The 27,780-nt window shown below is 44.3% G+C and overlaps 1 protein-coding gene across 27 annotated transcripts in view; it reads right to left on the reverse strand.

Annotated features, from left to right (window-relative positions):
• The window catches only part of GPHN (gephyrin), an 877,053-nt gene that overhangs the window by 86,303 nt on the left and 762,970 nt on the right, over positions 1-27,780 (reverse strand). For all 27 annotated transcript variants that reach the window (XM_073610658.1, XM_073610659.1, XM_073610665.1 and 24 more), the window contains 3 exons: positions 11,881-12,018; positions 513-605; positions 294-349 (listed from right to left, as the gene is read on the reverse strand). In XM_073610658.1, coding sequence (XP_073466759.1) covers positions 294-349; positions 513-605; positions 11,881-12,018 — 287 coding nt within the window. The remainder of the gene's footprint in view (positions 1-293; positions 350-512; positions 606-11,880; positions 12,019-27,780) is intronic.

Raw genomic sequence — 27,780 nt, forward strand, 5'->3', positions numbered from 1 at the left:
CGTTTTTCGTTATTACAGCTCATTTTTACTGCTCCTGGAAGTACAGGCTGTCTTTTTTTTTCTACTGCCCCTAAATACTAATGCCTCCAAATGCCTCTGACAGTTTTTGTGTGCATGAACACATAGGCTAACATGGAGGGGCTTTTAGAGGCAGTTAAAAAAAAGCATCAACTGCCCCTAACAGCAGCTGTAAACACATCCTGTGTGCATGAGCCCAAAAACTTAAAAAAGAGATGCTGCAAAGTTAGGTTTTGATAAGCCAAACACATGAACATTCACAGATTAACCCTCACCTGTTCTCCAGCCTGTGACTCGCCTATGATGAAGCGATCTCCTGGGCCATCCGCAGCTGTGAAAATATTTAGACTAATAACTCACAAGGAGAAAAAACTGCATGAAAGTTAAAGAAGACAATAGGATAAAGTTTGATGTAATCTTAAATTACTCTATTACAATATCGTAGCGTGCATAATTTCACATTACAATCTTGTCCATGCAATACAGTGATTTACCTCTTACTGCATATCCATCCTTCACTGATGCAGGGAATGGTGGTAAATTGTCTTTTGCATACACCTCTTGGGCAAGCACACGTCCCATTCCATCTAGGAGAAAAAAAAACAAAGTATTAAAAGTTCAGCTAAAATGTATTGATTACATTTTTTTTAGGTAACATGATCATCAAAAGGCTCCAAAACCAAGGGGCCTCCAATCTCACACAGTAAATGGGACTGACAAGCCCACTAAACTGTGAAAATAAGTGAATTAATCAAAAAACATTTAAACGTTTAAGGGAAATCAGTGCCTGTGTCTTGGTCTCCACATTTAGATCTGTTTGCACTGCCATGAAACTGTAGTGCCACTGGTCAATTTTTACTAAGGGCTGTAACTATAATTATTGTAGAAAAAAAGATGCCTCTGCATTTAGGCCTGTTTCCATTGTCTTCCAACTGTGTCTTCCAAATGTGGTGTCACGGACCATTTTCTAGCCAACCATGCCTGAGGAGCTGTAACTCTGTTTTTTTCCAGTTAACCACTTCCCGCCCGTGCTATAGTTAAAAGACGGCTACATTGCGAGCTTACTTCGCTGGGAGGACATTCCTGTACGCCCTCCTGGTAGAGTAAGCCCATACTGTAGCCATAGCTGACAGCGCGAGGAGAGAAGAGAGCCGATAACTGGCTTGTGTTAAAGGACATCTGCACTGATGATCAGTGTCCTGATTATCAGTGCAGTCCCAAAAGTTCCCACCAGTGCTACCAATCAGTGCCCATCAGTGCTGCCAATCAGTGCCCATCAGTTCCACATATCAGTGCAGCCTCATCAGTGCCGCCTCATCAGTGCCACCAATCACTGCCCATCAGTGCCACCTATCAGTGCAGCCTCATCAGCACACATCAGTGAAGATAAAGGAGAAAAATTACCTGTTTGCAAAATTTTATACCAAACTATGAAAAAAAAAAGTGTTCTTTTTTTTCTGTTTGTTTAGCAAAAAATAAAAAAAAAACAGTGGAGATTAAGTACCACCAAAAGAAAGCTCTTTTTGTGTGAAAACAATGATAAAAATGTCATATGGGTACAGTGTTGCATGACCGCACAACTGTGATTCAAAGCGTGACAGCGCTGAAAGCTGAAAACTGCCTGGGCAGGAATGGGGTAAAAGTGCCCAGTAGGCAAGTGTTTAAATTGGGAATGTCGGCTGCTGGTATGAAATGATTTTACTTTTTTTTCAATTTAAAAAGATGCAGTGTAGTGCTGCCGAAAAATAAGGGAAGCAAACTGCCATCAAACTGTCACTGTCTGATATTTAACAACCCATACTTAACCACTTGCTTACTGGGCACTTAAACCCCCCTCCAGCCCAGACCAATTTTCAGCTTTCAGCGCTGTCGCACTTTGAATGACAATTGCGCGGTCATACAACACTGTACCCAAATGAAATTTTTATCATTTTTTTCCCACAAATAGAGCTTTCTTTTGGTGGTATTTAATCACAGCTGGGATTTTTATTTTTTGCTAAACAAACAAAAAAAGATGGACAGTTTTAAGGCATCCACCAATTTTATTTAAAGCTGAATTTCAGGGATGACATTTTTTTACCCTTACATATAGTTACAGTACATATTCTGTGCATGTAACAATGCATACAGATCTTTTTCCACAGCTCTTACTGTGAAGAAAACTTTCTGTATGCGGAGGTTCCTCCTCCCCACTACAACTTATAATTTCATCTAGATAGATATAAATAAGGTGATATACTTAATTCTTCGGTTCAGAAGGCTTGCTTCTCTTCATGTGACCTGTCCCCTTAAGTTTTTCCACTTCACTGCCTAACCAGTCCCAGTTCCCTAATGTCATACCATTAAAGGCAGCACCACCAGTCCTGCATTGTACAGGAAGACACTGAGGAAGAGTGCGGGCTACTGGGGGAGTGAAGGATAATAAAAGTATATCACCTTGTTCATCATCCCCAAGACAAAGCAAGCAATCAAAGTGGTAGTAAACTCAGATAATGTTACCCCAAATCAGCAATTGCATGTTGCTCTTTAGCAGGTATGCGCCGCATACAGAAGGCAAAAAAACAATAGAATAGTGCCACAGCCAGTTGCCTGCAGTGCTGGTTGAATACAAATTTCCTAACAAGCCAGTTCAAGAAAAGACAATCATTAGATTGACTTCTCTGGAACAATAGGAATGGCCATAGATGGATCGAAATTCGTCTGGTCTCTGCTGAACTGGATGAATTTTGATTCATCTATTGCCAGATGAGGAATAAGGATGAGCCGAACACCCACCACTTCGGTTCGCACCAGAACAGGCAAAAAATTTGGAAGAACACACAAACACCGTTAAGTCTATGGGACACGAACATGAAAAAGTGCTCATTTTAAAGGCTTATATGCAAGTTAATGTCATAAAAAGTGTTTGGGGACCTGCCCCCCCTTGGAGTCCTGCTCAAGGGGACATGTATCAATGCAAAAAAAAGTTTAAAAAATGTCATTTTTTTCGGGAGCAGTGATTTTAATAATTCTTAAAGTGAAACAATAAAAATGAAATATTCCTTTAAATATTGTGCCGGGGGGTGTCTATAGTATGCCTGTAAAGTGGCGCAGTTTCCCCATGTTTAGAACAATACCACAGCAAAATTACATTTCCAAAGGAAAAAAGTAATTTAAAACTGATTGCGGCTGTAATGAATTGTCGGGTCTCGGCAATATAGATAAAACTAATTGAAAAAAACGGCATGGGTTCCCCCCCCAGTCCATTACCAGGCCCCTTGGGTCTGGTATGAATATTAAGGGGAACCCCAAGCCAAAATTTTTAAAAAATTGCTGGGGGTCCCCCCAAAATCCATACCAGGCCCTTTAGGTCTGATATGGAAATTAAGGGGAACCCTGCACCAAAGTAAAAAAAAATGGCATAGGGGTCCTCCCCAAAATCCATACCAGACCCTTCAGATCAGGATTTTAAGGGGAACACTGTGCCAAAATGTAAAAAAATGGCGTAGTGGTCCCCCAAAATCCATACCAGACCCTTATCCGAACACGCAACCTGGCAGGCCGCAGGAAAAGAGGGGGGGGGGGGATGAGAGAGCGCCCCCCCTCCTGAACTGTACCAGGCTACATGCCCTCAACATGGGAAAGGTGCTTTAGGGTCTGACCCCAAAGCACCTTGTCCCCATGTTGATGGGGACAAGGGTCTCATCCCTACAACCCTTGCCCGGTGGTTGTGGGGGGATGCGGGCAGGGGGGCTTATCGGAATCTGGAGGCCCCCTTTAACAAGGGGACCCCCAGATCCCAGCCTCCCCCCATGTGGATTGGTAACAGAGTACATAGTACCCCTACCGTTTCACATAAAAAAGTGTCAAAAATGGTAAAAAAGACAAGAGACAGCTTAGGACAAGCCATTTATTAAAAAATAAAAATGTCCCGCAATGTAAATCCACGCTGCCCGACGGATCGAAAAAAAAAAAAAAGCAGCAACAGTTCCGCCGCCCATGGGAGGCTCCCACCAAGTGACGCTTCTTCTGGGTGACAGCTGTTATATAGGTGAGGGTGGGGCCACCCAGTGATGTAAACGGGTGACCCCGCCCCCCTCTGATGCCACAGGGGCTTCTGATAAGCCCTCCACCCGCATACCCCCACAACCACCGGGCAAGGGTTGTGGGGATGAGACCCTTTGTCTCCATCAACATGGTGACAAGGTGCTTTGGGGGGACCCCAAACCACCCTCCCCGTGTTGAGGGCATGTGGCCTGGTATGGTTCAGGAAGGGGGCGCTCTCTTGCCCCCTCTTTTCATGCAGCCTGCCAGGTTGCTTGCTTAGATAAAGGTCTGGTATTGATTTTACGTCATTTTTTAAAACATTTTGGCGCTGAGTTCCCCTTAAAATCCACACCAGACCTGAAGGGTCTGGTATGGATTTTGGGGGGACCCCTACGCCATTTTTTTACATTTGGCGCAGGGTTCCCCTTAATTTCCATACCAGACCTGAAGGGATTTTGAGGGGAACCCCCAAGCAATTCTTTTTAAATTTTTGGTTCGGGGTTCCCCTTAATATTCATATCAAACCCAAAGGGCCTGGTAATGGACTGGGGGGGGACCCATGCAGTTTTTTTTCAATGAGTTTTATTTATATTGTCGAGACCCGACAATTCATTACAGCCGCAATCAGTTTTTTTTTTTTTTTTTTAAACTTTTATTTCCTTGACAAACACAAAACAATACAGAAGCACAGCAGCTCAGCCAACATCTGGCCTTCATCAGGGAAGGGACCCACGCAGGGGTCATAAAGTATTGTTATAATATCCAGGAACATTAAAATATCTACGGCTACCATAGGTATAACAACAGCAACAAGATGTCATGGCTCCTGCTCCAAGGGAGGACTAACAAAGGGCTGGCACACCTAGAGTAACTCTCGAACCCTGGTTGGTCTAATAGGAAGTTATGGAGGGCTGTCAGATATTAGGGAGGCCACTTAATTTGTTATAGCAATGGAGGGTTCCGCTAACCAATTACTCCAGACTCATGCTTTTTCAGACACCCTCTGTGTGTATAGGTGTCCCTGTATCACACTGTTAACAAGTAACTTCCATGAGCCCATAGAGGGAGGAGTCTTCTGCTTCCAGCCTAGGACAATGAATTTCTGGCATAGAACAGCAGGAGACCCAACAGGGTTCTCTCTGCCACTCTGGGCACCAAGTCCTCCACCAGCCCCAGCAGGCATATTTTTGGGGAAGGAGCAATAGAGATACTTAGCAACTCCTTCACCTCTGAAAGAATTTGTGACCAGAAACCTGCAATTACCGGGCAGGACCAGAAGATGTGGATATAGTCCCCGGGGGCATGATCACACCTCCAGCACTCCGGGGAGAGAGAAGACCTCATTTTGTGCACCCGAGCGGGAGTAAGATATGCCCTATGGACAATCTTGTATTGAATGAGGTGATCTCTCAAGGAAACCAGTATTTAAATGGGAAGTCCCACACATCCTCCCAATCCTCGGAGTCCAACTCCGGAACATCCCGGCCCCATTGCTGATGGAGCCTGGACAGTTCAGGAGAAGAGACACGAAGGAGATGTGCATATAGCACTGAGGTGGGTTTTTCAGTACAATCAAATCGCAAAATCCGCTCTAGGTCGGATTGCACCATCTGCCTTTCACCTGGCGGGAACTGGGCCCTGAAAGCATGGGACAACTGTAGATATCTGAATTTGTGCGAGAGTGGGGCGTGATGAGACATTAAGTGATCAAAGGAGATGTCCGAGAGAGCCTTGATATGGTACCTGGCCCATATCACAGGGTCTGGGATCTCGAGAATGTGCTGCAGGTTGGGAGTGGGGCGTTCGGGGATACAGCGGTCAGAGGATACTTTTCACAGATCAGACCTTCCGTCCAGGCCCTAAGGGTGGTACACGCATGAAAGGGGTTAGGTCGTATTGAGCCTTTGGACCCCGCAAAAGGAGATTCGACAACACCTCCACAGATCCCAATATCGCAGCCTCAGTGGCCCAAGCCGAGTTGGATCTATCTGGAACAATCCACCAAAATGCAGTGACCAATGGAGCCGCTATAAAGTATTTGTGACATTCCGGGAATGCCCTGCGAACAAGGGCGCATTAGGGTGGTTAGCTTAAAGTGGGGGGGACGTGGACCCCAAAGAAAGGAGAGAGAATTTTGTTAAGTTGGGAAAAGAATGATTTGGGGAACCATTGAGGGGAGTTACGAAACAAGTATGTAAACTTGGGAAGGATTTTCATCTTGATGAGATTAACACGGCCCAGTAAGGACAGGAGGAGGTTCTCCCATGCTTTCAATTTGGCTTTGACTGAGTTGATTACTGGAAACAAGTTCATTGAAATGAAGTCAGTCACGTTCCTTGAGATACACACCCCCAAGTAGGTAAACTCGTCCACCCATTGCAGCTGAAGAGAAGCCGAGGCCCCTTTTTTAGCCTCAGCATCAATAGCCAGCAGCTGCGACTTACCCCAATTAACCTTAAGTCCAGTCACTACAGAGAATTCTTCCAGGACTGAAAGTGCCCCCTGCAGGGAGGAGCTAGCGTCATTCATGAAGAGGAGGAGGTCGTCTGCATACAAGGCCACCCTCTCCTCCAGCCAGCCCAGCCGTAGACCTTTAATATGTGGCGAGACATGTAGTGCCTCCGCCACTGGTTCCATGGCAATGGCAAAAAGTGCCAGAGAGAGAGAAGGCAGCCCTGTCTTGTACCCCTAGAAAGTTCAAAAACAGGAGACAGATGACCCCCTAAGCGTATGGCAGCCGTAGGCGAACGATAGATAGTCTGTAACCATCGAATGAATACCAGTGGAAACCCCATTCTCAGCAGAATCTCCCACAGGAAAGGCCACTCAGTCGAGTCGAATGCCTTCTCAATGTCGAGAGAGGCAACCACTCTAGTACCCTGATTATCATGACTGGCATGGAGGTTAGTAAACAACCTACGAAGATTGATGTCTGTAGACTTATGGGACATGAACCCGGTCTGATCCGAGTCAACAAGAGAGGGAAGTAATGGATTAAGTCTAGTGATAAGAAGTTTAGTTAGGATTTTGAGGTCAGTATTAAGGAGTGCTATAGGTCTATAAGAGGCACATAGTTTGGGGTCTTTGCCCGCCTTAGGGATGAGGATAACATGTGCGTGTGCCATGGAAGGTGGGAGAGAGCCCTGTTCCAGCCAATGTGTAAATAGGGCGGCCAGCCGGGGGGCTAGCATGTTACCATGTGCTACATAGAAATCAGTCGGGAGACCATCTGAGCCAGGAGCTTTGCCAGTGGATAGGGAGTTAATTACAACTTGAACCGCTTCTGCGGTAATTGGAGCAACTAAATGAGTTCTTTCAGAATCAGAGAGCCAACCAAGGGCTATCGGATCCAGGAGAGATGCCAACCTCTCTGGGTCTAAACCTGAGGGTAGTGTGGTGGTATATAAAGATTGATAAAAATCATGAAAGGCTTGTAAAATAGTCTCTGGGGAGGAGATGGCCTCACCCGTGGGAGAGGTAAGTTCAGGGATCACGGTATTAGGGGTGTCATGATGAGACATCATCGCCAACAGTCTGCCATTCCTGTCCCCTTGTTCAAAAATAGTTTGTTTCGTGTTATACATTTCAAGTCTAGTAACCTCTGACAGGTGTAGATGAAGGCTGTGTTTAGATGCCTGCAGAGCTTCAAAGTTTGAGGCAGAGGGATCCAACCCATATTGATCAGAAGCCAACCCCACCTCGTTCTCCAAAGCTACTGTGGCAGCAGTTTGTTGCAACCTGACCGCCTTTATGGCCGATATGTAGTGGCCCCTTGTATATGCCTTGAAGGCGTCCCATACTATCTCAGGAGAGTATGACCCGTCATTGGAAGCCCAGTAATTGCGAAGAGTCAGTGGTGTTTGATCGACTATATCGGGTTGGGAAATCCATTGAGCCCCCAGACGCCACATAGAGCCACTATGAAAGTCAGAAGTGTGCAGGGTGATCTCAAGGGGGCTGTGGTCACACAAGCCGCTGAGCAAATAGGTAGCTTTTAGAACGTCTGTCAGCATAGAGGGGTTGGCAAACGCATAGTCAATTCTGGAGGCGGTTTTGTAGGAGGTGGAGAAACAAGAAAAGGTTTTGGTGGATGGGAATTTCCACCTCCAGACTTCCGTGACTCCTGCAGATACCGGCCAGTTTGACAACTCCCCAGTGAAAGACTTAGGTGGTGAGCGTCTGTCAAGGTCTGGGGAAAGAATGGCATTAAAATCACCCAGTATTAAAATTTTTGCAGGACAATAAGGGGCGATCCTCTCCAGTATGACACCTAGTACATCAGATTTAAAGGGCGGCGGCACATATATGCCAGCAAGAACATACCTGTGCTGCCAAAGCATGAGCACCAGTATCACGTACCTACCCAGCGGATCCGTGTGAACTGCCTCTATGACACACGGGAGAGATCTATGCACTAATATGGAAACTCCCCTCGCATATGTGGAGTAAGAGGCATGAAAAGCCTTTTGTACCCAGGGCCTGTTCAGAGTCCTTAGCTTACTGCCCACCAGGTGTGTCTCTGCAGAACCAGAACAGCTGGGTTATGCTGTTTGATATATTGAAAAAGAAGCGCCCTCTTAAATTTAGAGTTGAGGCCTCGTACGTTCCAGGACACCACAGAAAAGGAATCCTTATCACGTGATGCCATATTCGCAACAGCCATCATAAGTACAGGAGATTAATAGTAGTCGAGCAAGTGACACCAAGTGAGCAGCAGTGGAGCAAGAGCCATTGTACGTCAGACACAACAGAAACATATAGAATAACAATTCAACCAAATTGAACTTCCCCAAACATCTGGTGCCTATCCGACCAGGTCCCAATGCCCCCCCAGAGCAGCATGGGGGGGGGGGGTCGGGAAGCGGTCTATGCCTAAAAACAAAAAAAAATGTTGAACACCCTACTACTTCGCCAATACCCCAACATAACCGGGCTTGTAGTTTAATCCCTTAACTAGTGTAAGACAAAAAATCGCCTACGTGAGGCTCAAAAGTCCAGGGAAGGACCCTGGCAGTATCTGGCCTTTAACCGTAGGCGAGTGCGGGGGGACGTGGATCCCATCTGGTGGGGGACTGGATAGACCACCGATACTCTATGCGGGCATCCTATCTTCGGGAAGGTGTGTTGGAATCGTCTTGCTATAGCTCCGATCGTCAAGGATCAAGTAAAATTAGGAGGAAAGCATTGCCCCAAGTGGGGGGGTCACCCATTGCCATTGCCCGCCATGTAGGGGGGCCCACAGTGAGTCTCTGGGAACAACATGAACCAGCGGATGGGAGACCAGTTTACCCCCAGAAGGCCTTCATACAGTTCCATTAGGTGGGCACTAGGATAGGGGTGAGTGTCAAGTGACTAGTTAAAAGAGATCTGCTGCGTGCCCCATCCGCGGGAGAGCCGCATCGTTCCACCTACTGAAACACGCAGAAGTGGACTGGTCTCCATAAAATATGAATAAACGATCCCTGGAACAAAAACAAAAAGGGGAAAGCACAGCCAGGATTGTAAATTTGAGAGTAAGGATAAGGATCAGTGCAAAGACAGTAGCCAGGTATCTGTCTTTTCAGGGGATTCAAAGAACTTCAGCGACCCGCCGTGTTGAGCTCTCAGGCGACTTGGGTAGAGCATGGAGTATTTGATCTCTTGTTCCCGGAGTTGTCTCCTGACATCCATGAAGGTTTTGCAACGTCTTTGTAAATCTGCTAAGTCAGGATAGAGATGCACCTTTGTATTCTCATAGGGGAGGGTGGGATGCTTGCGGGCCTCACTGAGGATGCGGTCACAGTAGTTGAGAAACCGCACCAGGAAGGGTCTTGGCGGGGCCCCAGGGTTGCTCCAGCCAGTTGGGACCCTGCGGGCCCTTTCCACCACATATGTCGGGGGGCCCTCGGTCATATTCAGGAGTGTTTGAAAAAAGGCCTCCGCAAACTCGGCTGGACGATCCTCCTCTGCCCCCTCCGGGAGACCCAAGACCCTGACATTCGGTTTTCGGCATCGTCAGATTTGGCCACTAAGGATTGGACTGTGCGCTGCAATGTATGGAGGGCATCATCATGACGGGCAGCAAGATCCTCTGTGGCAGAGATCCGCGACTCGGACTCTGAAAGTCTGCCCTGGAATTTATCCAAGTCCGCCCTGATGAGGTTGCATTCCTCAGCCAGATGGTCGATGCAGACCAGTAAAGAGGTTCTACTTTGTTCTATGGCCGCGAGGATAACATTAGTATCATTCACTTGCTGTGATACCTGGGGGGCTGGAGCGGACGCCAGGCCTGCCGCCTGTTCCATGTCTGCAATTAACACTCTGAGCTGGTCCAAAATGGTGCTGGGACACTGGGCAGGTTGTGGTGGCGCCTTCTTGGTCGCTGTTTTGCTCTTTGAGGGCATGAGTGAGTGCTCTGAGGGGCTTTTTGGATACAATTGCAGGGAGGGGTGTATACCCCTTTAAGAGCTTGTGGTGCGCAGTGTGTGAGACTCCAAAATAGTAACAGCAGGCATCTGAGGCTGGAATAATGCTGATTGTCCGCACTGAAGATCAATGGGCCCCCTCCAGCTATAATACCTCAGGGCTAGGGGTGTGGAGCGGCCTCTGTCTCAGCTGCACACCCAGGCACCCGAGCAGGGAGGATGCTGCAGGCCATACAGGCCTCAAAATGGCGGCTGGCTGTGGGAGTGTGGAGCCGGCATTTGGGACCCTCCGGCAGCCCCCCGATCTATGGGCACAAACAGTCTCCTCAGGAGATTATGCTCCCGGTGGATGATGGAGTGATCGACCGCTCTTTCCACGGAATCCAGGCTCTGAGGGTGCCGGAGGCTCTGCAGGCCTCAAAATGGTGGTGGGCCGCAGGAGTGAAGAGCCGGCGTCTGGGACCCTCGGATCAATGCCCCCAAATAGTCCCCTCCGGAGGTGATGCCACAGGAAGATGAGGGGGTGGGATGCCTGCTCGTTCCGCGGATCGCGGGCCCCGAGCATGGAGGACGCTGGAAGCTCCTCAGGCCTCAAGATGGCGGCGGCCTTGGGTGTATGGAGCCGGCCACGGACCGGGTGGTGGGGCAGTAGGCCGGCCGGGCTCCGCAATTCCTGCTGGGATGGATACAGGGGATGACCAGGAGCAGGTAGGGCTGTTTTGAGGCTCACCAATGTGTGAGATTGTGCAGGATGGCGGTGGATTCTTTCAGAATCAGCGGAGCTCTTAGCACGTCCTTCCTGGTCTACATCCAGACACACAGCCGCAATCAGTTTTAAATGTCATTTTTGTTCTGGTACTGTTCTAAACATGAGAAAAATGCGCCACTTTACAGGCATACTATAGACACCCCCCAGGCATGATATTTAAAGGAATATTTCATTTTTATTGCTTCACTTTAAGCATTAAAAAAATCACTGCTCCCGAAAAAACAGATGTTTCTACAAAATTTTTTTGCATTGATACATGTCCCCTGGGGCAGGACCGAGTTACCTAAACACTTTTTATGACAATAACTTGCATATAAGCACTTTTAATTTTTCATGTTAGTGTCCCATTTGCCCTGAACACTGCATATTGTTCGGTGTTCACCGAACAACCAAAGTTTGGCCCGAACTTATGCTCGGGCCGAACCGTTCGCCCATCCCTACTTAGGAAGTTTTAATTACATAACAATGGGATGAATGAGATCTCACAATACAAAAAAAATAGGTGAGATGATAAAAGCAGAGTTCACTTTATAGCTGCTTTCTTAAAACAGGAAAAACTAAATGCCCAGAGTAGTCTCTGTCATTATCCTATGTCATTATTATTTTATAACATGTTTGTGTTTGTTGGCAGAAGACAGTGTATTGCAAATAAAAGTAACTTACCTCTATAATTTATGATTTCAGTCCCAAGAACTGGAGTCATTTCCAGGACAGTAATAAAGGCTTTATCCATGGATGTTAGTGGAAATGGAGACATGCGGTGTCTTCTTGCTACCTTGGTGATATCAACGGCACTATGACCTTTAGAATAAAGATACTGAGAATGAAAATTTGAAAAATATAAAACGATTTTCTATTTGAACATTAGAAATAATAGTTACTCTGTGTACACTTGCATTAGATAATGCTGTGATTGAAAATAAATTGCCATAGTTATGAAAAGATATATTATATGCATAAAGGCTCTACTTACTGAGGTTTTAGCTGCTGAACTGAAGCGTAAATCACACCAGATATTAGTTTCCTATCAATGTGCCAACAATTCTTATTATTCTTGCATTTAAGTGACTGCATACAGTTTGTTTTGGCAGCCAAATTACAACAAATGGCTTATTAGCACAGAAGTTATTTATACCGCTGTTGCTTTGCAAACCCAAAAGAAGAAGGAATTTTTCATCTCTTGAAAATAATGTAATAGACAGAAAACATTATTTCAGCTTATGACTGACAATGAGCATTAGTATACTGACATGCTTGGTCTTCTTCCCTTTGCTCTTGCTGCCCTTTGTCAGCTAACAGCAGACAATGGTGTGCACAGTAAAATATATCTAAAGCCAAAACTTTCTTCTTTACTTCTTCATTTTGGAAAACAATTGGTAATAGTTAAAACCACTGTATTTTTTTTTTGCCCTCTACTGCTTCTCATTAGGTAAATTAACCTTTACTTCCTGCCCTATAGACACACAAAAAGAGAAAAGAAATCTCTCCAAGTTGAGGGAAATCTCAGTTGGCCACTGATGGATCAAAAATCGTCCTGTTCAGCAAGGCGAGTCACAATATGCTTGGAAATTACAAGAAGCTTCTAGTCACTTTTAGAAATTCAAATTTTAAAACATGTGAGAACTCAAATATAGTTGCTCAGCTGGATCACATTCCAGTTACGTGTCTCTTTGAGGGCATCAATATCGTGCTTCTCTAAAACTAAGATCTATGTGGTCCTATATTTATCCCATTCTTATTCTTAGTATAACATTCATATACTGCACAATAAATGTATACAGAAAGAATTGTAATAAGATAACACAAATGGACACTGTCTTTCTTATTAGGGATTTCTTTGTACCTTTTTTGCCCAATGGACAGTTCTGTAACTGCCATCTTCTAGAGATGTTAGCATAACAAAAAAATATCTACTCAACTTCTGACCTTTTAGCTACATGGTGTCACCCTGCCTCAAAAAGTTGCAGAATTTGTGTCCAGTTTTGCTGACATTTTTTCAAACTTTACTTTATTTAAAACAAATAAAATAACACACACAGAAAACTTTCTACGCACACAAAGGTATTTTGTGATTTATTGGTATAATCTAATTGAGGACCTTAGTCATCTAAAGTGCATCATGTCAGAAGCAGCAAATTACAATGTAAAAAGGGCACACTCACTATGGCAGCAGTCAACCCTCATAAGACACAAATTGAAAGAAAGTATGAAAAAGCAGCCAAAAACTAGGTCAAAGATTCTGTGTTGCAAAACAAAGAGATATTAGCAGTGCCAACATGCACAAGACTGAATAAGTAGGTGCTGATTCTGGAGACTTGCAGGTTGTGCCAGGAACATTCTCACTTGGTTAGGGCCAAGCAATGACCCTTATTTGCTGTACAAAATATTGTATATTAGCAGCTGTGTGGGCTTATAGGCTTTGGATAAATTCACTTTTAAAAAAAAAAGTAATAAATGCACATATTTTTGCTGGTAAGTATATTTGCTTATCTCAGGCTAAAACCAGGCAAAGGCACATGATGCAAGTGGCAGAAGCACTGGTTGTCAGAATGGGTAGCCCAAATGAGGTATCCAAGGACAGAGGTGCTTCTCTTCAAAAAAAACTGCCTGCAGCCAGTCAAATCTGACTGTGCAAACCATTGCTCTTGCAGCAGCAGTTGTGGAGGATACATGTCCATGTTTAAACATGTCTTACCTGTAACAGCCAAGAGGCAATATTAAATGTAGTCTGAGCTATGCAAAAGTAAGCGATTGTCGAAAGGAAGACTTAGTCAATGAATGAGCATACTGGAGTCTCTGAGTAACAGACTCTGAGAGGACCAGTCAAGCAGACAAAATGGCATGACAAATAGCCAAGATGCTGGAAAATCTTTAATTTCTGCATCTTTGTTACATTTCATGGTCATATAAAAGTGGGAAGGAACACTCTGAATTTTGGGCAATTCCCTTACAAAAAAAAAAAAAAAAAAAAATCTGTACCCTTCTATTTTCAACCATTATACTCCATGCACTCTTCTTCTGCACATATTGCACCATTAACCTCCCTGGCGGTATGATTATTGCAGATTTTAGGTGCTGAAAGCAGGTACCATTATTTTGCATGGAAATTTGGCGTTTTATATTGTAGGCCTGTAATTCTTAGGAATAACTCACTTAAATCTGTCCAAACCAGAGTCTAGTAGATATCACGGGTATGCTAAAGTTTGAAACACAAAATCATAAATTATAATATAATAAATAACTATAAATAATAACAAATAATAATATAATAATAATATTTTTTATTCAATAAATTTTCGTAAATAATATAATCAAAAACACTGACATTTTGTTTGGCCAAACAAGGGTGGAATATTAGTAGTCATATTGTTTCAGTATACGTCCCGGGTATGGAAAATTTTAAAACATGGTACAGCACAAAGTCCGACGTCACAGTCAGGACAATAGAACCTGGTTTCTTTTCTGATTTTCCTTCCAGCGTCGTCACGCTTAGAGCAGCAAACCACACACATCCTTGTGGGTGCTGACTTCTTTTCCGTTGGTGGAATGTGGTCCATAAAGTGATGACCAGCCAGGCGTTCCGGGTTCACAAAGCCAGCAGCACTACGTCCAGATCCATTTACAGTCGTTGGTGTTTGGTGCTTGAGAAATATAAGTTTGGCAACTTTCCAAAGTCCACATGAACCACAGGCTTGTCACTCTTTTTTTTTTAAGGTACTGTTCAAGAAGATGCCTGAATATTTGTTTGTAATGCTTTTTTTTGTTGCTTTCTCATGGCTGGATAAAATGTCATGGCCTGGTCAGCTCTGTCAACACCTCCCATGGTGTTGTTGTAGTCCATCACGACTTGAGGTTTCATTATGTCTTTTACACCTTTTGTGTATACCATGACAGTAGAGGTGTTGTGAATAGTACTCATTAGGCACACATCTTTTTTGTCGCGCCATCTCAGTGCCATCATTTTGCCTTTCTGCCAGGCAACTATTTCTCCTGCCTTGAGCTTTTTATTGCCAAAGGTTGGCGTCATTTCACGCCAGTTAGCTCTAACGGTCCCATATGCATCCATCTTGTGCTGTAGAAGGAACTCGTAGAGTTCTGGAGAAGTGTAACTGTGGTTACACAGTAGCCCTGATTGAGCAATGGCTAAATCAAAGTAAGAACTGAAGCGGTTGCCACTCCATAATTACTGAATCTTTCGTTGAATTTGGTTGCTTTCCTGGTGTAAAGGACCGAATTCCATATGTAATCAGTGCTGGATTCACAGAGCATGAATGATTTTATGCCAAATTGTGCTCTCTTAGATGCGATATACTGTATCCAGCTGAGTCTTCCTTTGTAGGCCATTAGACTTTTGTCGATACTGATGACTCTATCTGGTACATAGGTCTGCTGGAAATTTTTCTGAATAATTTGATATACCTCCCAAATCTTTTTCGGTTTTGGTGCTGGATGAGAAGTCTCATCAAATTCTTCATTACTTTGAAAGTGCAAATACTTCATTATCAGAGAAAATTTGTACTCCGACATGACCGTGCTAAAAAAAGGAGTGGCTAGTAATTTGTTGGTTGTCCAATACCACTTCTGCAGTGGTTTCCCCACCACTCCCTGAAGAATTATTAGGCCCAGAAACTTCCAGATGTCTTCGGTCACTGGTTCCCACTTTCTGCTCCTTGCAAACCTCTGATGCATAGCAGCTTGTTGCTCATGGTACCAATTTGTCTCCGTAACAATTTTTTCTATAACCTCATCCGTCATACCAGGTGCTCCAGTAAACAGGAATCTTGGGGGCGCTGCGTGCTCTGTACCGCAGTCAATCGAGCACCAAGTCCACACATCACTGGGCACAGTGCAGGATCATTGCTAAAATCGCTTTCCGTGCCTGATGACGAACTTCCCCATGAATCACTATCACTCACTTCTGCAAGCAATTCTGTATCGCTATCGCTGTTTTCCAGCAGGTCATATGTCGCTTTTGAGCTAGAGGCACGCTTTTTTGATGCCATGGTCGTTCTGCAGTTTCCAGACAGAAAGTACAGTAAAACTGCAGGCAAGGGCACTGGTTTAAGCAATGGGGGGCAAACTAAGGTCAATTTTATTTGATTTAGTAATGTAATCCAATAGGATTACAATGTATCAGTGTGTTTGTGCTTTATGCTATTTGAATTTGCCGCCGGTTCCACCCACCTGCGTGGTGACGCTCACAGGGAACGGAAGCCAGGGCACACAGTGCATCGGGCAGAAGATCCGCCCACCATACACAGAGGGAGTACATCGCGGGATCCCGGGGACAAGGTAAGTAACCTCTTCCAGGATCCAGCGATGCGATCGGGGTTACCGCTAATGGTACTGAAATCTCACCCCGAGCCACACTCGGGAATATTGCCGGGGGGGTTAACATACCCTTAGGTACTTCTCTCCTTTGCATTGACTGCTCCTTCACACATTGCTCATTGTCACAATCTCTGCTACTCCACTCCTGCATCGCATTATATCCCGCTGCACTCCTCAAGCAGCTGTGCAAAAATGCTAATGCATGTTTCATGTCAGACGTCCTGAGTGAACAATACAAAAGAATAGGAATGCGGACACCTTCACTCACTTTAGTTATATTGTTTTTGATTCAGCACTGGGAAATACACAACAAAAGTCAGAAAATTGTGCAAAGGATTATCTTATAAACCTATAAAGCTTATATATTCATGTGTTCAGCTTTTAAAGTGAAAAGCAAAGGTGAGTAATACAATTTGTGTAAATTAAAAATTGACCCAGAATAGACTAATTAGGTTCATGTAGATGCTGATTTACACCTATAAGGTCTTCACTATTTTTAGTTCTGATGACTTTTGGCAGGATTTTTTGTACATGCCATTTCATCATCCCCTGTGCTCGCAGATATCTCAGACACAAATGCCATATAAAAACATTTCAAGAACACAGCAACTGACATTTTCTTAATGCGCTGGTTTTTCGGTGTGTCATTGTACTTAGGTACTTAGGGCAAGACAGTAAGCAGTATATACAGGAGAGGAGTGCAGAGGGTTTTAGAGCATAAAGTCGGTGCAGGAGAGAAGTGCAGAAAGTATGCCAGTGGGCAATATGTGCGGGAGAGGAGTGTTGAGGATATGACTACAGAAATAAAATTTAGGAAAGTTGCAAAAGTGTGGAAGGATATAGGATTGTATTGCTTCTTAAAACCTGTTATGATATGAAGTTTTCTTCATGAAACCATCTGTTATGCCCCGTACACACGGTCGGATTTTCCAACGGAAAATGTGTGATAGGACCTTGTTGTCGGAAATTCCGACCGTGTGTAGGCTCCATCACACATTTTCCATCGGATTTTCGGACACACAAAGTTTGAGAGCAGGATATAACACTTTCCGACAACAAAATCCGTTGTCGGAAATTCCGATAGTGTGTACACAAATCCGACGCACAAAGTGCCACGCATGCTCAGAATAAATAAAGAGATGAAAGCTATTGGCTACTGCCCCGTTTATAGCCCCGACGTACGTGTTTTACGTCACCGCGTTTAGAACGATCGGATTTTCCGACAACTTTGTGTGACCTTGTGTATGCAAGACAAGTTTGAGCCAACATCCGTCGGAAAAAATCCTAGGATTTTGTTGTCAGAATGTCCGAACAAAGTCCGACCGTGTGTACGCCCTATTAGGCTTCTCTTGCTCCCTCTGTGACCATCAGATACAGCTCAGGGACACTGAGTCCCCCATTAGCATCAGAGCCAGCTTACTGTAGTGGTACACTAAAGCTCTGAACCCAAACACGATGTCATTTACCTGGGTGTATTTGAACCGGGATGTTCCTGGTTCCACAGCTGCAGTCTTGCTTGTTGTGCCACAGAGGAGCTCTGGAGTTATAGCTATTTTCTCTTACTTTGATGCATTAACTTGGACTCACTAGCCCCACCTGCTGCCAGCTGTGGACAATCTAAAATCAAAGCAGCCCATAAATAGCAGCACTTCCTATATCTCAGTGCCGTTTTGTTTGGACTAGCTTCCTGGGTGTTTTGACTGCTTTTTGACTCTGAATACCGTATTTGAACTTCTGCCAGAATTCCTGACTACTCTCTAGCCTGCTGATTTTGTACATCACCACCAGCTTGTATATTACCTTTGCCTGCCTGACCAATCTCTGGGTTTCGATCGTGTACCGTTTTCCCTGATCTGTTGCCGTCTTGATCTGCCTGACTAAGTTTTCACCTGAATCCTCAGCACACAAGCTCCACTTCAGACACTACCTATCACAGGTACCTTACATTACAAACTGGCCACAATGGCAGTGGACCCTGCTGAGATTGTTAAGGCGATTTCATGTCAGGGACAATTGATTGGAGCTCATGAACAGCATCTTTCTTCCCTAGACGCCAAGTTAGATGAACTTTGTACTATGCTTAAATCTTGCTTGCCTGGTCCTTCTGCAACGGTCCAGACTCCTGCTCCAATCCAAGCCACCTCTTCTGTACCACCCAAGCTTCCCCTGCCTGAAAAATGTGGTGGCGATACTGAGGACTGCAGAGGCTTTTTAAATGTTTGTCGTTTGCATTTCCACTTTTAACACTTTGTATGCCAAAGTGACTTTTGTAATTTCCTTGTTAAAGGGGAAGGCCCTGGCCTTGGTCTCTCCTTACCTGGAACGCAATGATCCTGTGCTGCTAGACGCTGACAAATTTCTGGCTTCTCTCCAGACTGTATTTGGCAAGCCAGATAGAGCTTCTGCAGCTGAGTACTCAATTTTGGACATACAAGGTACCAGGTCTGTGGCACATTATGCTATTGAATTCCATACAGAATTCCATACACATACAATTCCATACGGTCATACAGATAGCGTCAAGGACGAATTAGTCTATAAGGATTCCCCAGAAGACCTTGAGAAATTCATGTTTTTAGGTGATTTTTGTACAGGATAATTTTGTATTGTTTATTACTACTTTTGTATCAATAAAATTTACATAATTTTTTATTTATAGGTATACCCTTATTTATTTCTCCCTGCATCTGCAATATCCTTGGGGCTTGCTTCTTTTCTCCAAACATTGTTGTTTAGGATGTGATACAGGGTGTTGGGTTCCCCATATATCCCTGGTTGGTCTACACTCCCCCCCCCCTCCCTTACTGTTCCATACTATATTGAGAAATTCATAGAGCTGTGTGTTCGGCTGGATGTCCGATATCATAAAAGGTGCAAAGAGAGACTTAGAACTCGCAAGTTTCCTAGGCCAGTTTACCGTTTGGCCCCTAACTTCCAAGCACCACCTCAGCCAGAACCTGAAATCTCAGTTGAACCCCAGGCACCTGTGGAACCCATGGAAGTAAGCCGTCTCCACCTGAGTCGGAGAGACAAAGGAGGCGTGCATTGGGCCTATGCCTGTACTGTGTACTTAAAGAACATTTGTTATCTGTCTGCCCTTCACGTCCAGTAACGGACATGGTCTAACCAGTGTTGGAGGAGCTGGGTTAGACCTTACAGGGTATACCCTCCAAGACCAAGATTACCGTTCCTGCAATTATCCATTTAACCTCTAAACTTGTCTCCTGTGAGGCTTTTGTGGATTCTGGAGCCGCTGGCATATTCTTGGACTACATTTCTGCTAAAGAAAATAAAATCCCGTACCAAAGTCTAGACCCCTGAACATCACCACCCTGAATGGACAACCCTTGGGAGATGGCATTGTAAAATTTTAGACTACAACTATCACCCTTCAGGTAGGTGTACTTCACAAAGAGGAAGTTGTCTTGTCTCTTATTGATTCCCCACTTCTGCCCTTTATCCTTGGTTACCCATGGTTACAACAACATAACCCTTCTTTTGATTGGGAAAATGGAGAACTAACCTCTTGGGGGTCGTTCTGTCATTTAAACTGTTTGTCTCAACCCAAAAGACTTTCTGGTTGTCTGTTGGCTTCCGTGGCCATCCCACCTACCTTGCCTCGTGAATACCATGAGTTTGCAGATGTATTTTGCAAGCAAAAGGCAGAGGTTTTACCTCCACAACGTTTTTTTGATTGCGCAATTAATTTGATTCCTGGAGCACCTCTTCCCAAAGGAAGGACCTATCTCCTGTCTTTGCCTGAACAAAAATCCATGGAGGATCCATTGAAAGACAACTTGGAAAGAGGTTTTATCTGACCATCTTCTTCTCCAGTAGGGGCAGGTTTTATCTTTGTTGAAAAAAAAGGTGGTGGTCTTCAACCATGATATAAAAGAAATTGCGTTGCGCTTGATTAAATGTCATACAGAGAAATATCCTAAAAAAATATATTTTTAAAAATCTCACTATTCACATCCATTATGCATAACTGTGCTAAAAAACAGTAATTTAAATATAACTAAAAAATAACAAAATACTCCTGTGAAAAAATGGTATCACTCCTGTGCAATGTGCATATGTATAAACCTGTGGACAATCAATAAAAAGTGCATATAGTGCCAAATATATATATACAATTGTGCATAAAAATATATATTAAAGGTGACTGCAAACATAAAAAAGCATGCAATACTTCATATATCGTGCAGCATGCAAAACATCAAAGAAACGCAAACTGCGTTTAAATGGCCTTGATACAAAGTTCTTATATAAGTGTCCCAAAAATGCAACTAAAAAGTGTTTCCGTGTCCATAAATCTCCATAGATGTCCAGGTAATCCAATGTGCCGAATTCCAGTGCTTACAAACTAATTTTGTGCCACAGTGCCCCCCCACAGTGGTTGCGCTCACCTTAGAGCGTGTGACACAGCTTTTACCTTGTGTCAAAACACGCTATGTAGCCACCCCCTGGGCTATGTGCGAACGCTAAATCGATCTCCACTCTGGGTCAGTTAGGCTCCATAGACATTAATCATAAAAACAAGAAGAGACTATATAGTGTAATTCCACTTTAAAAACGTTTATTCCAACGAGACAACTTTCCCACAAAGGGGTACTCACATATCATGGGTGCTGTTGTACACCAAACAATAAAAAAGCTCCAAAGGGTAAATTTGTGTGGTCTGCTGCGGGGTATGTGCTTCTCCCGGCTCAGCTGTTCGCTGTTCGCTATTCCGGCCCCTCCCCTACGCGTGTTCGACACAGGGAGTCACGTGTCTTCATCAGGGTGATCCCCCTGATGAAGACACGTGACTCCCTGTGTCGAACACGCGTAGGGGAGGGGCCAGGACGGAGCGAGCAGCGTACAGCGGAATAGCGAACAGCTGAGCCGGGAGAAGCACATACCCCGCAGCAGACCACACAAATTTACCCTTTGGAGCTTTTTTATTGTTTGGTGTACAACAGCACCCATGATATGTGAGTACCCCTTTGTGGGAAAGTTGTCTCGTTGGAATAAACGTTTTTAAAGTGGAATTACACTATATAGTCTCTTCTTGTTTTTATGATTAATGTCTATGGAGCCTAACTGACCCAGAGTGGAGATCGATTTAGCGTTCGCACATAGCCCAGGGGGTGGCTACATAGCGTGTTTTGACACAAGGTAAAAGCTGTGTCACACGCTCTAAGGTGAGCGCAACCACTGTGGGGGGGCACTGTGGCACAAAATTAGTTTGTAAGCACTGGAATTCGGCACATTGGATTACCTGGACATCTATGGAGATTTATGGACACGGAAACACTTTTTAGTTGCATTTTTGGGACACTTATATAAGAACTTTGTATCAAGGCCATTTAAACGCAGTTTGCGTTTCTTTGATGTTTTGCATGCTGCACGATATATGAAGTATTGCATGCTTTTTTATGTTTGCAGTCACCTTTAATATATATTTTTATGCACAATTGTATATATATATTTGGCACTATATGCACTTTTTATTGATTGTCCACAGGTTTATACATATGCACATTGCACAGGAGTGATACCATTTTTTCACAGGAGTATTTTGTTATTTTTTAGTTATATTTAAATTACTGTTTTTTAGCACAGTTATGCATAATGGATGTGAATAGTGAGATTTTTAAAAATATATTTTTTTAGGATATTTCTCTGTATGACATTTAATCAAGCGCAACGCAATTTCTTTTATATTATGGTTTGTGCACGGTTATGAGTACGTGAACTGCGTTTGCTGCTGGTTATTCTTCTTTGATATACCTGTGGTATATAACTACTTGTTGCTGCTGGTTTATTAAGCATAGGAACATTGTGGCTCGCAAGATTTTTTTCTTTGTTCTTGGTCTTCAACCATGCATAGATTATCAAAGGTTAAATCAAATTACTGTAAAAGACTCCTACCCTTTGCCTCTCATTCTTGAACTGTTTGATGTACTTAAGGGAGCCGTTATCTTCTCTAAGCTGGACCTACGAGGGGCTTATAATCTGATCCGAATTAAAGATGGGGACGAGTGGAAGACAGCATTTAACACTTGTAATGGACATTTTGAATATCTGGTTATTCCATTTGGGTTGTGTAATGCCCCTGCTGTCTTCCGTTTCATGAATTACAGTTTTCACGATTTCAGCAACAGTTTTGTGATCATATACTTGGACGACATTTTAATCTTTTCCAAGACTCATCTAGAGCACATCTCACATATAAAGCAGGTATTACAACGCCTGAGAGAAAACCATCTTTACACGAAGATTGAGAAATGCAGTTTCCATCAAAGCCGTATTCCTTTCCTTGGATACATTATAAGTGCTGTCGGTTTCCAAATGGACCCTCAAAAACTTTCCGCTGTCTTGCAATGGCCCCAACCGACCACTTTAAGAGGGCTCCAAAGCTTTCTAGGGTTTGCAAATTACTACAGACGCTTCATCAAAGGTTTTGCCTCCATTGCGGCCCCCCTTACTGCTATGACTAAGAAAGGTACAAATTGCAAGATGTGGTCCTCAGAAGCGGAATCGTCTTTTCAGCAATTAAAATACATGTTCAGCAAGGCTCCAATTCTTCAGCATCCAAATCCCGATCTCCAGTACATAGTTGAGGTTGATGCCTCCGAAGTAGGAGCAGGTGCCGTGTTGTCCCAGAGACAGCCTAATGCCCTGTACACACGATAGGATTTTCCGATGGAAAATGTGTGATAGGACCTTGTTGGAAATTCCTACCGTGTGTAGGCTCCATCACACATTTTCCATAGGAATTTCCAACACACAAAGTTTGAGAGCTTGCTATAAAATTTTCCGACAACAAAATCAGTTGTCGGAAAGTCTGATCGTGTGTACACAAATCCGATGCACAAAGTGCCACGCATGCTCAGAATAAATTAAGAGACGAAAGCTATTGGCTACTGCCCTGTTTATAGTCCCGACGTACGTGTTTTACGTCACCGCGTTCAGAACGATCAGATTTTCCGACAACTTTGTGTGACCATGTGTATGCAAGACAAGTTTGAGCCAACATCCGTCGGAAAAAATCCATGGATTTTGTTGTCGGAATGTCCGATCAATGTCCGACTGTGTGTACAGGGCATAGGTCTGGTAGAATCCATCCAGTAGCGTTTTTTTCCTAATAAGTTTTCTCCAGCAAATTACGACATTGGGAATCAAGAACTACAGGCCATAAAACTGGCATTGTCTGAATAGGGACATCTTCTGTAAGGGGCTCCCAAGCCTTTTTCTATCCTCACTGACCATCAAAACCTGCTGTATCTTCAGACTGCAAGATGTTTGAACTCACGTCAGGCTCGATGGGCTCTGTTTTTCTCCCACTTTAATTTTGTTCTTTCTTATGTTCCTGGGCATAAAAACAAGAAAGGCGATACTCTTTCCAGACAGTTCGCTACCTCTGAAGAAGATCAACCTACCGAGCAGTATATAATCCCACCTCCCAAAATTGTTGCACTGATCTCTACGGCTCTTTCCCAACAGTTACAAGAAACCCAGAATCATGTTCCCCAAGGCTTAAAGATACCACCAGGTCGCCTGTTCGTAGCCCCTAGCCTCAAAAAACCTGTACTCCTCTGGGCTCATGATAGTGTGTTATCTGGTCAACCTGCTGTCACCATCACTCTTAAGACCTTGCAACATCATGTCTGGTGGCCTCATATGAAAAGGGATGTTACTGACTATGTTGCTGCCTGTCCAACTTGTGCTGCTAATAAAGTACCTCGCACATTGTCTACTGGACTGTTACAACCACTTCCGGCACCTCACCAGCCTTGGACCCATTTGACTATGGACTTCATTACAGACTTACCCAAGTCCGAGGGCATGACTGCTTATATGGGTTATAGTGGATAGCTTTTCCAAAATGTCTCATTTTGTGCCGATCCCGGGATTACCTACAGTGGAAGCACTGTCTACCCTCTTCCTTTCCCATATTGTGAGATATCATGGCATACCTATCAATGTCGTCTCAGACCGCGGATCCCAGTTTGTTTCCCGATTCTGGAGAGCATTCTGCAAAAAACTATAACGCTCTCACTCTCTACCTCACATCACCCTCAAACAGATGGTCAAACCGAACGCATGAACCAGACCCTAGAAACCTATCTTCGACATTATGTCAATGCCTTACACTCCAACTGTTCTGAGTATTTGCCTTTGGCTGAGTTCGCCATTAATTCCCTTTGGCACAGTGCTCTTCATACCAAACCATTCTAAGCAGCCCTAGGCTATCACCCTCAGACTTTTCCCCTACTTTAGCCTTCTTCTGGTGTACCAGCAGCAGATCTGTGGGTGAAAAATATTCTGCTACATCGGAAAAAGATTTGCTTATTACTACAGAAGTCGGCAGGCAAGTATGCGCTTGTCTCCAACAAACGAAGACGCCATATACCTTCATATGTGGTGGGGGACAGAGTTTGGATATCAACCAAATACGTGAGACTGAAACAACCTTCTACCAAATACGTGAGACTGAAACAACCTTCTGCCAAATTGGGCCCTTGATTCATCGGTCATTACAGAATTATTGCTCGAGTCGGGCCAGTCTCCTATCGGTTGAAATTGCCCTCCTCTCTTCGGATTCACCCTGTTTTCCATGTTTCCCTCCTCAAAAAGGCCATTTTCAATCGCTACTCCAGAACGCAACAGCTACCTCCTCCTGTTCTTGTTGATGAACAAAATTAGTTTGAAGTCTTGAAGATTATTGATTCTAGAAGACAGGGCCGTGGCTTACGGTATGTGGTTCAATTGGAAGGGATATCCCATCACAGACCGTTCCTGGGTCCCAGCCAAAGATTTGCATGCTCCTGCTCTTATTCGAGACTTCCATGCCTCCTTTCCCACTAAACCCCGCTAGGCCCCAGGAGGGGTCCACTGGGGAGGGGGCCCTGTCATGTACCTGGGTGTATTTGTACCGGGATGTTCCTGGTGGTCCCACAGCTGCAGTCTTGTTTGTTTTGCTACAGAGGAGCTCTGGGGTTATAGCTATGTTACTTTGATGCATTACCTTGAACTCACTAGCCCCACCTGCTGCCAGCTGTGGACAATCTACAATCAAAGCAGCCCATAAATAGCAGTTCTTCCTATCTCTCAGTGCCCGTTTGTTTGGACTAGCTTCCTGGGTGTTTTGACTGCTTTTTGACTCTGAATACCGTATTTGAACTTCTGCCTGATTTCCTGAATACTCTCTAGCCTGCTCATTTTGTACTTCACCGCCAGCTCGTGTATGACCTTTGCCTGCCTGACCAATCTCTGGATTTCGATTGTGTACTGCTTTGCTTGATCTGTTGCCGTCCTAATCTGCCTGACTACGTTTTTGCCTAAATCCTCAGCACACAAGCTCCACTTTGGACACTACCTATCACAGGTACCTTACACGATAGGTTGCTGAGGGCAAAAACAAAAAAAAAAAACAGGTGGCCACACAAACACCATCATGTAGCTGTATTTCTGGTTTGTCACAGAACTACAGGTACAGCGTTTCCATTTCTCCCTTGGGTTACATTTTACTGCTTACAGTTCTGCTTTATTGATACTTATCCCGTTAAGGTATTAGAGTCTAGTGATATAGTTTTACCATTAGGCTACTGGGGATAAATCGTGTATACAACTTTGGTTTAAAAATTCCCCCCCCCCTCCCCCCCTGCACTGCTTGAGAATTGACTATATTTTTTTACAAAACTACCTGGGACCAGTCAACTATAGTTTAGTGAAGCTTTATGGGACTGATCCCAGGTAGGGTCATTAAGTATTTGAATTGTATTTTTCAATATGCATTTAACCCCTTTCTAAAGAGCATATACATATAGTATATGTGTCACGGTGCTAATGGTGTGAGCCCACAGGCGAGCAGGTGACGCGGGATCCCCCAGGGTGCAGAATCTAAGAGCCAGCCGGTATTCTGCCAGAGACCCCCTCACGAAGGTTTGGGCTTAGCTGCGTGCTGACTCCAGGTCACAACCCCCAGGTTCACCCTGCTCGCAAAGGAGAGTACCAGAAGACACTGTCAGACATGGATGGATGGATGAATGAATGAAGCAAAGGAGAGCCGGATAGCGAGCCAAGGTCAGGGCGGGCAGCAGACAACATAATCAGGAGAACTAGCCAAGTCGGTACACAAGAAATCAGTTCACGAGAGGTCAGGTTAAACAGGTTACATACAGGGTGCTCAGGAACAAGTGTTCCTCAAGCAACCAGAAACTGGTCTGAGTGGAATTTAAATAGAGAAGCAAATGGGAGGTTGGACAGGAAGTAGCAGGAAGGAAGGATATAAAAGGCAACAGGTAAGGCCGGCAACACCCATAGATGCTGAGTGCAGCAAGAGCTGAACACAAGCATGTGGAACCACAGGAACCAGCCGACCTACAGCAGTAAAAGGTAAGACACAGATCAGCACCGCAGATGATCTGTGACAGTATGCCAGTGATAGCGAACCTTGGCATCCCAGATGTTTTGGAACTACATTTGCCATGATGCTCATGCACTCTGCAGTGTAGTTGAGCATCATGGAAAACGTAGTTCCAAAACATCTGGAGTGTCAAGGTTCACCATCACTGGTACGCACGGCCTCATGGAAGTGGGTCTTGTTTTGTGAGGCTGTATATACAGTATCTCACAAAAGTGAGTACATCCCTCACATTTTTGTAAATATTTTATTTTTCATGTGACAACACTGAAGAAATGACACTTTGCTACAATGTAAAGTAGTGAGTGTAGAGCTTGTATAACAGTGTAAATTTGCTGTCCCCTCAAAATAACTCAAAATTAATGTCTAAAATGCTGGCAACAAAAGTGAGTACACCCCTAAATGAAAATGTCCAAATTGGGTCCAAAGTGTCAATATTTTGTGTGGCCACCATGTTTTCCAGCACTGCCTTAACCCTCTTGGGCATGGAGTTCACCAGAGCTTCACAGGTTGCCACTGGAGTACTCTCCACTCCTCCATGAGGACATCACGGAGCTGGTGGATGTTAGAGACCTTTCGCTCTTCCACCTTCCGTTTGAGGATGCTCAATAGGGTTTAGGTCTGGAGACATGCTTGGCCAGTCCATCACCTTTACCCTCAGCTTCTTTAGCAAGGCAGTGGTCATCTTGGAATTGTCTTTGGGATCGTTATCATGTTGGAATACTGCCCTGCAGCCCAGTCTCTGAAGGGAGGGGATCATGCTCTGCTTCAGTATGTCATAGTACATGTTGGCATTCATGGTTCCCTCAATGAACTGT

This window comes from Aquarana catesbeiana, linkage group LG13 (genome assembly GCF_042186555.1).
Source record: "Aquarana catesbeiana isolate 2022-GZ linkage group LG13, ASM4218655v1, whole genome shotgun sequence".
In the NCBI taxonomy this organism is placed as follows: Eukaryota; Metazoa; Chordata; class Amphibia; order Anura; family Ranidae; genus Aquarana; species Aquarana catesbeiana.